Source organism: Mesocricetus auratus, unplaced genomic scaffold, assembly GCF_017639785.1.
Source record: "Mesocricetus auratus isolate SY011 unplaced genomic scaffold, BCM_Maur_2.0 contig_6715_pilon_obj, whole genome shotgun sequence".
In the NCBI taxonomy this organism is placed as follows: Eukaryota; Metazoa; Chordata; class Mammalia; order Rodentia; family Cricetidae; genus Mesocricetus; species Mesocricetus auratus.
The window spans coordinates 1-11267 of record NW_024431681.1 but is presented as its reverse complement, the minus strand read 5'-3'; the positions used below and the strand labels follow the sequence as shown (position 1 = coordinate 11267).

Below are 11267 nucleotides of genomic sequence, written 5' to 3'. Positions count from 1 at the left end.
TACTAACTATAAAAAATACTGTGCTTATTGTAACATTTTAATACACAATTCACTTCCCATTTCCATCTTTTTCAATCATTTGTGGACAGCTGAGATAATTCCATATTTGGTTAATGTGAACAGTACCAAAACAGCATGATGTGCACATATCCTTATTGTGAACTGAGTTTGATTCCTTAAGATGCACAGCTAGGTGTGGTAAGGCTGGGTTATGTGGAATTTGTATTTTTAGGGGATTATCAGCAATGAAACTCTATACTGATTTATGTAATGGTTTCACAAATTTATATTCTGATCAACTACCTCCAAGAGTTCACTTCTCACCATGTCTACAAACATCACTGCCTTTTGTTTTCTTTATGATAGCCATTATTTTGGGGCTAAGATGGATCCTCAGCAAGGTGACAATAAAAGTGCTTGCAATTCTCCATACACCAGTAACAAACATCCATGGCAAGGAAGCCAGTGATCACCTAGGGAGCATTATGTTCCATTCCTGAGACAAACAGAGAAGACAACATCCTAGAAAGACAAGATAGAGCTGTGGTAAAAGCAAAAGCATAAGCTTTATTCACTGGAATGGGCTGGTACTCAAGGCTAATCAGCTAATTGGTCATTGGCTATGGAGCTTTATTAGGCTTATGTGTCTTCTCTCCACTGTGAGTCCTGTTCAGGTACCCGACCCCTTGCCTTCCCACCAGTTCAACTCAAGGTGTCTTCTGGGAACAAGAAGTTGACATCTCATGAAGTTTACTTTTGCATTCCCTTCTGTCTATACTCCTCTAACTCTCAGCCACACCTCTCAGAGATCAGCCACAACTGTTGCCAAAAATGGGGCCTAGATTGCTCTAGAAACTAAACCTGTCCCTCCCATATCATGCACTGAAAGTTCTTTCTTTTGACAACACTTGGCAAAAAATTTGAAGCTCTTAGGAAACTCCTGGCCCTGAAATACCTACTGAAGATTTATTCATCAACAAACCAGTGCATCTCACAGTTATGGAGTCTTTCTACATGATTGGTTTCTGTATACTCTGGGCGATGGGCATTTGTGGATGATCTTTCTCAGCGTTTTTGTTGGTGCTGCATACAGAGGCTCCTGATGGTTGAAAGCAGATTTCCTATCCTCCATGTTGTTGAACTCATTGATAATTTGAAGAAAATATCTGGTAGAATTTTTGGGATGTCTTATATGTACTATGACATCACTTGATAATAATTTGATATATTTTTCCTATTTGTATCCCTTTGATATGCATCACGTATAGTGTTGCTCATTATGGCTACTCTCTGGACAAAGAACTACAACTAAGGAGAGGGGAGATTGTGGGGGAGTATGGGAGGATGGGCGGGAGAGGGAACTGGGTTTGACATGTGAAGCAAGCTATTTAAAATTAAAGTAATAAAAAGTTTAAAAACAAATCCCCTTCCTAAAGAGAAATTCATTTTATAACTTCTGTAAATCTAGACATCCCTGACTAACCTATCAGCCTTGTAGGGAGAACAGTCTAGAGTAGTGAGTGTCTCATAATAGACTCAGCTCACTTACAAATGTCCAATTGCCAACTTTCCTTAAACTTAGACTTCTTCTGTTGCTTTCTCCTCCTCCATTTCATCACCGAATTTCTTGGCATGCATTTTCTCTCATATTTCTGTGTATGGGTATTAAGGACTATTCTTAGGCAGTGCTTGCAAAATTAGGGTTCAACTCTGCATGGCTGAAGTACTGAAAACATTCTGAAAAAGAAAAGAGAAATCTCTAACTTTGGAAGAAGGAGGTGCTGAAAGGCCACCCCTGTGTCACAGGAGAGACTCCTGGAAAGGAAACCCCAGCTTTGGTCTGTTCAGGGAGAATGAATGAGCAAGGAGTGAAAGGCTGTGCCCTGTGACATCAGCAGTCCCATCTGGAAATTCTATTGTGTCCTGGAGATCTCTTGGAATCCCATGATGTCACTTGTGTTGTAGCAACACTGGCTGTCCTTAGGACAGTTGTTCATTGCCTGTAAGGTCACTTATAGAAATGTTTTCAAGACTGCGAAGTATATTTGGGAGGAGGAATGGACAACATGGAGAGACCAGAGTGAGGAAGAAGGAAGCAGGCCCTAGGTCTCACTGGAAAACATGGTTCTGGGGAAGACACCGTGAGTTCAAGGAAGGGACTGGGGGCACTCTGTGTGTGACAGCCTTGAGCCTTCCAGGGATAAGGCTCAGGAACTGGGAGCTTCTGGGAAGCAACAGACCTATCCTGCTTCTCTGGTTTCCTAAAGGATTCACCCACATCAAGGATTCATGAAAATTGTTTAGACAGTCAGGAATTGACAAGACTCTAGTGTTTGTGCTGGGGACCCACTGTTTTCATGGTGAGGGGAGAATGAGGCACAGGGGAGTCAATGAGATTTCAATACCTTCGCTGTACTTTGCCTCCACTGGAGCCCGATAGGTTGACTGACAATGATTAAAGGGAAAGAAATGAGCCTTGGCAAAGTTTGAGTTTGTTATGCTTTACATCACTGCCACTAGCAGGGCTCAGCTACAAAGTGTAGCTGTCTTCCAGTGGCCCCTAAGGTTTCCATCTTTCCAGGTATGGTGGCACAAAGGTCTCCAGTTCAGCTGAGAGCTATTAGAGCCCATGAACAAGAGACTGCCCCTTACTTCAAGCTCTGGGTATCCTGGGCTATTAGTAAGGATGGGTTCTGAGTCAGGGGACTATGTTCTGCCACTGTGTAGCTTCTCCATTAACATGAGAGTCTGAAGCATCAAGTAATTTATGAGGTCATCCCTATCCTACCTGAGTGAATGTGACCGTAGCAATTAGCTCCAGGCTTCTTAAAGCACATGACTGAAGGCTCTAAACCCAAGGTACATTCTCTGTGGCTGTGAATAAGATTTAGGAGTCTGTCCCCTGGGTCACCTGGTGCAGGGATACAGAAGAAAGCAGGTAACTGTTGAGACACCCCCTCCCTATAGAAATAACTGGCATCCACAGAGGTGAAGACACAATTCTGGTCTTTCAGAACCTGCTAGGGTACAGTGTCATCTATCAGTCACTTCCTGAGCATCCTTCATTGTGTCAGATTGGCCTGAGTTGAGGTAGTGCGTAGGGAAGGTGCTGTCATTTGACTTCTAGAATTTGGTATTACTGAGATACCTAACCTTGTCTAACATGGTTGTCAGTATGATGTAATATAGGAATGGATTTATTTTACCCAACATTACTCATTTGCTTTGTGGTTCATCAAGCACATGTTGCAAGCCCTAGCCTGACCTCTGGAGACTTTTCTATCCAGGCAGAGCATGGTGCTAACCCTTCATTTCAGCACTGCCAGGAAATTCAAAAGTGTAAATTTGGGCTCTGCAAAAGGTCTAGCACCAAGGCTCTCCTTTTGTGCGTTTATCCTAACCTCCTCATGCTCCAGTGAATATTTTAATTTAAGCTGGCTGTGTCCCAATTCCTGAGGACATGGACATTGTACCAGGTGATTCCTGATCAAGGAGTTTGTCTTTTGTGAAGCTCTAGGTAAAGAAATATGGCAATGACACACTGCATATGTTCCCCATGACTATAACAAATTCAATTTTCTGAAAATGCCTTTGCATATCTCTCTATGGACTCTCAATAGCCAATCACCTTTCCTCAAATTTGAGTGCAGGAATGGACATCAATCTCCATGGGAGTTTTAGCTCTTGTGTTTTGGGCTCACCTGGGAGCCCCAGTGATTAGTGTCTCTAGCCTGACCTGTCACAAGTTGGTCACATATTTGATAACTTATGAGGGTTGGAATGTGTTCTGCTTAACTTTGGGGGTAATTGTCATCAATTATGGAATTTATCTTGTTCTCACAGGACAACTACAGTCCCCGCCACAACAATATATTGTACCAGCCATGTGGATTCTCTGCATTGTGCTTGTCATCTTTAGGGGACTGAAATCTCCTGTCCACATTCCCAAATTATTTACCTAGAAATATTTATTTCTCTTGTTATTGATTAGAGATCTCTACCAGGGGCTGAAACATATCCTGGGATGTTTTTGGAAGTGAGTCTTCAACTTGCATATATGAAGTTGTGAATATATTCTTATGAAGCACAGAGAGAGGCCTCTGGCTTTATAATGAGGACATAGTGAAGGTCTTCCATTGTGTATCTATGGAAGTTCCTGGGTAGGGCAGTATGACTTCCAGTGAATTGCAGAATCTAGTTATTAGGTAGGTGAGGAGTTCTGGTGACACTAACTGTCCCTTCTCTGGACAATTCTATTGTATTGTGGAGAGCACTTGGTGTTCCCTGTGATATCACCAGTATTCAGAGAACACCAAGTGACTGTGGGATATGCTTAAAGTGTCTTTAGACATGTTTGCAAGCCTGAGCGGAGATAATTGAGAACATGGGAAGTCCAGAGAGGCAGAAGGAAGCTGACAGTCTCAGTGTAAAACATGAAGAAATAAATGGTTCTGGGAAAAGTATAGTGGTCAGGAGATGGGTAGCTTCCTGGAGCAGGTAGAGCTTGAGCTAGGCCTTACAGTTGTGGGGCTTAGCATCTTGGAAGGAATGGGCTTAACCTGCTTTTATCTGGTTTTCCTCAGAGCAGGCCCAGAGTAAATATTTCTGATAGTTAGTGTGATAGAGACATGAACTGTCAAACCTGCAGCTGCTTTTCTGGGAGATCCTCACTCTACTTTTGAGAGAGAAGGAAGGAATCCTCACCCGACTTTTGAGTGAGAAAGAAGGCCAGCAGAAGCAAAGGGGTGACTAATAAGGCATCTCTCTCAGGCTGTGGTGTTGCTGCACTTCATCCTATTGAATTCCTTCAGTTTACATGGGAATTGATGCTAATAAGGAGGGAGGGAAACTCCCCTGGCCATGCACCAATACTTCAGGTGAGTTTTTTCTGTACAAATGTGATGAGAACTTGATGCTGCTAGCTCTAGGGACAGCAGCACTTACCTGCATCATATTAGAAAAGAGATGACACTCTTCAAATCTACACAGCTGGACTAGCTTTTTGTCTTCCAGGAACAGGGGACTAAGTCTCTGAATGAGGCACATGACTAGTCACGGTGTTTGAAGTGAGAGACTTACCTCATGGACACCAGTGTGAGCATAGCTGCCCTGTCCTCTTTGGAGTTCACTGGGTCCCTAGCATTTACTCTTCTTTGGGCTTCTTCTTGGTACTCAGCATAGACACTCCTGGCCCTATGCCATTCAAATATTCCAGTTCACTTGTATTTATCTGCCTGCAGGGACTACTGAGGAGGCACCATCCCAACTCTCTACTTACACAAAGCAGGACAAGCAGATGGAGAAGCTGGAGGAACTTACCATTAAGCTACAGAGTATAAAAAATGAGCAAATTGAACTGAGTGCAATCCTGGAAAGCTATACCAAGATAGATTTTTATAACAGGTAGTCATTACTCTCAGTACTCTGACCCCACAGTGTCAAGTCAAGATTTCCTGAGTTCAAGAGGCTAACGATTCAGGGTGGCCTGGTGCATAAACTAATTTTCCTGTGCACATGAGAGGCAGAACTTGGAACCTGGGTAGTCACAAGATGTGGGCACAGGATCCTCTGGTTCCTCCAAATGAAAAGCAGAACCTGTGACTTGAATCACAGTCTGGGGATCAGGACAGCAATGTGTTTACTCAACATTCATTGAGAGAGGCCTTGACTGGTGCTGGCTTGAGGGACACACTAGGTGAGCCTTTGTGGTTGATGAGAAGGCGAATGAGTGCTAAAAGCTCCTGGCAGCACCAGGATGGGGCTGGTAACATTCATTAATCTCAGTTTCTGGCTGGACGGCCTGAAGCTCATCACTGCTACACTCTGGTTTCTTCTTTATATTATAAGAAAGTGACACCACCCTCCATTTCATGGACATCCTGATTGTATGTGGGAGCAGAGTAGAAGGCCTATGTGTGTGTGTGTGTGTGTGTGTGTGTGTGTGTGTGTGTGTGTAAGTGTGTGTTTTCTGCATGATCTAAGGTTTTGCCATTCTCACAGTCTCCATGGAATGCATGTGTTGTGGCCACTTTGATCCGCATATCTCTTGGCCATTGTGCTCACATTGGTGGAACATTGCAATCCCCTGTAGAGTTTATAAAACTACCCTGAATTTGGGACTCCTTCCTGGAAATACTGATAGTGTGCTCTGTTCCTCTGTGTAGCAATAGGCACACAGGAATGAGAATCCCTCTTCTAAAGACAGGAGAAATGTCATCAGATGCCTCTGTTGAGCAAAGATATGTGGTAGAGATTCCAGGGAACATCGTAGAGAGCTAATCTATAGAACAAGCACACCAAGGGTGCCCATATGGGCCTCGATAATTCCCTTCAGACACCCTACCTCTTCTAGCCTGGGGAGAGGATAGAAAATATATTAAGCACTAGGAGGCCCCAGTGAATCAGTGCCAGACTGTGGAGTCCACTAGGCTGAGGTAGTCCAGGACAGCCTGATTTCATATGATCCATGAGGTTCATGGGATTCTTTTCTCCTGGGGCCATGCCCTATCCCAGGCTGAAATCTTTTGAGATGATGAAAAAGGTGCATAAGCAGGTAATGTGTGACCTTCAGAGATTTCCCTTGGAGATCAGTGATAACTTGAACAAGTGCAAGCAGCTGATTGAGGAGAACAACAAATGCTACAGGTAAGTGTCAGATTAAGTTTATGAATGGCTGATTCTGCTCTCTCTGTCTTTGACTCAAAGTGGAGGCTCTGGTTCTAGCCTGTCTGCCTCATAGCATCTGTCGCCTTGTTGCCCTTGGACCTGTGCCTCTTGGACTGTTTTTACTAAGTGTGAAAAGACACTGAGTCCCTCCCAGAAATGTCCTACATAGGAGCCTCTACATAAAAAATGTTTTACACCATGAAGGGGGTGTCAGGATGCCCAGGGATTCTCAGGCTCTGACAGGGGGTTCACAGTGTTGATACCATGTAACCGACAGACAAAATTTATTCTAGTTGGGATTTTTGCCCTCCCCAAGAGAGAATTAGGCCTCTATCTGGTGATGCTTTCCGAATACTATGAACAGGTAAACAAAGATGTGGGCTTCATCCTGTTCTCAGGGATGCAGTAAAGCTCTTGGTGCCAGGGTTTTCAGAAGTACTTTAAATTTTCTGGAATTTGGTTGTTTTCTTGATTTGACCTTCTCCCGAGTGATGCTGGCTTTACTACTGTCAGTTTTGTCTCGGAACCTCGGAATTTTAAGGGGTGGTGATACTTGGAGTTTGGGATGGCAAATGGAGCCTATTTGGGACTTACCATTTTTTGGATGTTGGTGCAGTTTCCTCCACAGAATTGGCCTACCAGATTTGACTCAGTTGAAAAACAATGTCCATGCGTTGAAACTGGAGAATGAAAAGCTGTTGGAGGAGCAGATTGCACTGCAAGAGACCTGTGAGGAGGTGAAGAAGCTCCTTAAGGAGGTGCAGGAGAAGATCTGTGACCCCTGTGCTGAGCAGCATAAGGTAGGCTGAGTCAGTGGGGCACACAGCACATCCATCCAACCATAAAAGAGTCTCTCATGAATCAATGCACCTACTCAATTTGACATCTACCAAATACCATGCAATTGTTCATTTCTGTGATCATTCACAAGTCTCTCTGGAGAGATATACTCTTGCAAGAAATTGATTGGCAAGGAAATTCTCCTGCTCTGATGGAACTCTCAGTACAGTCAGTCACATATCGCTTGTCATTGTATAAGCAGGGTCTCTATGCAGGGAGCTAGGTAGGGAACAGCCCAGGGACTTCATGGATAAGGTCAGGGCCTGTGCCTCATTTGCTTTGCAGTTGTTACCTAAGATCACAGGTAGGAAGCAGTTTGGAAGAACTGGATCCTAGTGTCAATGCCAAATGAATGGTTCTCACTGTCAACTTTGGGGTGTAATCTACTTCTTTTTCCTACATCCCAATGTGTTCTCTTCCCTTTGCTCAACTCTTGGTTAACACTGACAGAGGTCAGAGTACCATCTTTTCCACCCTGTTTTCTGTGGGTGGTGCTGGATATTTCTCACTTCCTGGAGCTTCCAGTCTGGAGCTAACTGGATGACCATAAAGGTGGGAAAATTTGACTGGCTGAATGTTGGGGTGACAGATTTGAGGCTTCAAGAGAACACTGTCTCCAATCATTTCACAATAGTTTGCCGAAGCTATGTGCTCCCCCGGGAATTACTACTCCCCTAGGGATGGATGGCGGTGCTGTGGGTCTCATTGAAACACCTGATGTGCATAGGCTAAATTCAGTTGTTCATTAAGCATGATGACCTCCTCATTTCTTTCTGCTCCATTATTGTTTATGTAGTCTTGGTGTGATGTTTGCATGCATGTGTAGATGTGTGCAATGTGTGTGTGTGTTGTTTTTCCAGGCCAGATAATGACCTATGATGCTGTGCTCCTCTTTCCCTTATTCCCTTGAGCCCAGGTCTCTCAGGGAACCTGAAATCTGCTATTTTGGTTAATCTGGCTTTACAGTAATCTTTGGATCTCTTGTGCCCTACAAGTTGGATCATCTCTCTTGTTTTCTGTCCTCTAACTGTTCTAAGTTTCAACAGAAAAGATAGAGGAAAGATGTAGTACCTGTGTCTTCATTTTACTCATATTTATTGTTTTGTAATTAATGTATTTTATAATAGATAACAAAAATCAAACAATACAGCAATTAAAAAAGGAATAGACTTATGTTCTTTCACTGCACAGACCTAACAGCACAGGAAGTGTCCGGTTTGATCTCATTGGCTTCACAACACGGAATCTCATAGTGCATCTCCTTGCAGACATTGTGGTACTGACTGTGTCATGGTTGTGGTTGTGTCTTAAAACAGATTCCCTCTCATGATTGTGCAAAGTGCCGCATTCCAGAAAAGTACTGCAGGTGACATGCAATTGTTTGTCTCTGATTTAGTCAACCTCACACAAATCCCTGACACAATCACCTGTTGTGGGATTCCTGCCTGGGTTCTGTTATCCACTTCTGGTACCATTATGTAATGTGTTGCCTTCTGCATCTGCCTGGGCCCTCATACAATTTCAGTCCCCAAGTAACACACAAGACACTATATTAATTATGAAGCTGTTGGCCGTTTGCTTGTTTCTACTGGCTAGCACTGACTTAAGTATTTAACCCATAATTGACATTCTAAGTATTTTTTAGCAGAGAAATGGGTCCAGACCTCTTACTCTGGTGGCGTACATCTCTGCCTCTCTTTTCCAGAATCCTCTTGCACTCCTATTCCCAGCTATCTTGTCTTGCTTACCTATTGGCCAACAGTGCTCTATTCAACAAAGAATAACAGACAGATTTATAGAATGACATCTCTCATCAATCACCTTACAGGGAAAAATGTTATTTTTCACTCCTGGTTGTAGAGATTTTCTAGAATGCTTAGGTCATTTTTTTTGGACCTGAAGTGAGGCAGTCTGTGCTGAAAGCTGCTCCTCTTGGAGGAAGTTGCTCACCTTGGTGGAAAGTGGAATGCAGTGAATAAGATGAGTGGCCTGATCCACCACCATCCAGTGCTCTTGTGATGGGGAACCTCCCTACACTGCACATTCTGGGAACATCCTAAGCAGGGTTGGCTAACAGGTCAGGAACCCAGATGTCCACCTGTCTGTGCATTAGGTTTACCGGCTAGACATTTCAATGACTGCACTGTCTATCTCTCATGCCCACTGTGTCATCCAACAAAAGTTTACCTTCTTCTCAATAGTATACCTGATAATTGCTCCTTACATCAGCATTAACTGGTAAACCAAACATGTTACTGCATTACAGTGTGCTTGTATGTGTGCCTAGATGTTCTTGTGTGTGCTCATGAGTTTATGTGTATGCTTATGGAGGAGCAACCCTCCACTGAGAACAAAAACTTCTAATGAACAGGAAGAAGAAAGCCTGGATGAAAGACCAAAGAACCTGATGAAGCAGAAACAGTTGATCACCCAGCACAGGGATTTGGCAGAAAAGATGGAGCATCCTTTCAGTGTCTTAGAGAAGATGTCAGAGCCCAAGTCAGAAGGAGTCCTTAGAACCATGTAGGTCACCTAAACCTGGATCTCTGCCATCTATCTGCTTGGCTCTCAACCCCAGAGAGGGAAGAACACCTTAGGGTATTGTGCTGGCCCAGTCTACAGGAACTTCTCCAAGAAATACTGTGTTTGAGCCTTAAAGTTTCTGGGGATAGTTTACCCCCTATTTTCTTCTGATCTCTCTGGTATCTTCTCAGAACTTTGTCCCCTGTGTGTCCCCAAAACTCTCACTATTCTCATCCTGAACCTGTCTAAGGAGTGTTAGATGTAGAGGACAGTGTGTGTTCCTGTCAATTTATTTTCCTCCTATAACATCACCTTTAGAGATAGTTTTCTACCTTTGGGCAGATCTGCATGCAGCTCACTCCTGCTGACTACAGGCTCTCTTACAGTATGCATCCCTTTCCTGTGAAAGGATTTTTTTGTTACAAGAACAGATATGGGTTGGGAGTTGAACCCTGACTCATTTCTTTGTTGTAAAAATAATTATAAACTTAAGTGCTTTCATTTTATAGGCTCCCTAAAAATTCTACATTAAGTTTCTGAGGGTGCTCACATTCTCCTATTGTCTAATCAAGGTCATTCATGTCTAGCCTGAACTATACTCATACTTTGCTACTCTTATATTTTCTTTCTAACATAATGTATCTAGACAACTGGAGATATGGACTGTGTTTTCATGCTCAGCACAGTGTAGTTAGCACTTCATTATCTAGCAGATTTTAAAAAGCTGAAAAAATATTCAGGCCCAGGTACATTCTGACCCTTCTCCCTTGGGGAAATCAGGGAATGCCCTCAGCTGAAATATCATGCTGGGTGTCCAGCTGAACATGGCTGGTTCAGACTGAATAGCTGACAGGGCAAGTCCACACCAGGCCTGTTCTGTAACTGCTTTCCTGCTCTAGGTCAGGAAATCTCCAGTGTGAGTTGGAACCAGTCGCAGCCCAGGAAGAGAGCCTCCTGCAGAAAGAGCTGTTACAGCAGGAACACTGATTCTCACAGGCAAGTGAGCCACCATTACCTCCCATCCACAGCAAACATAGCATTGCTGGGGGGAATAGGGGACTTGTTCTTGGCTTCCAGTGTGAATATGCCCTCATTTTTCATAACCTGTGGAGAAACTAGGCTGGTTGTGAGTCTGATTGTCTTTCCTCCTCAATAGCATATTTTTAGATAACCGAGAAGGCCAAGGAAGCCACATTCTATGTCCTCAAATCAAGGCCGGCTCAGAAGAAGACATCCTC

General features: G+C 43.6%; 1 protein-coding gene across 3 annotated transcripts; it reads left to right on the top strand.

Moving 5' to 3' along the window:
* Nucleotides 1–1984: 1984 nt before the first annotated feature.
* LOC121138247 lies at nt 1985–11146 on the top strand. Of its 3 annotated transcripts, none has more exons than XM_040741003.1 (6): nt 1985–2141; nt 5241–5403; nt 6514–6645; nt 7283–7466; nt 9878–10029; nt 10929–11146. In XM_040741003.1, exons 1-6 carry the CDS (start codon nt 2021–2023, stop codon nt 11014–11016), a joined length of 840 nt encoding a protein of 279 aa, XP_040596937.1. In that variant the 5' UTR covers nt 1985–2020; the 3' UTR covers nt 11017–11146. The 3 variants fall into 3 exon arrangements, with proteins under 3 accessions (XP_040596937.1, XP_040596938.1, XP_040596939.1); XM_040741005.1 differs by having other exon boundaries at nt 2020–2106; nt 10929–11145; XM_040741004.1 differs by lacking the exon at nt 6514–6645.
* The last annotated feature ends 121 nt before the right edge of the window (nt 11147–11267 follow it).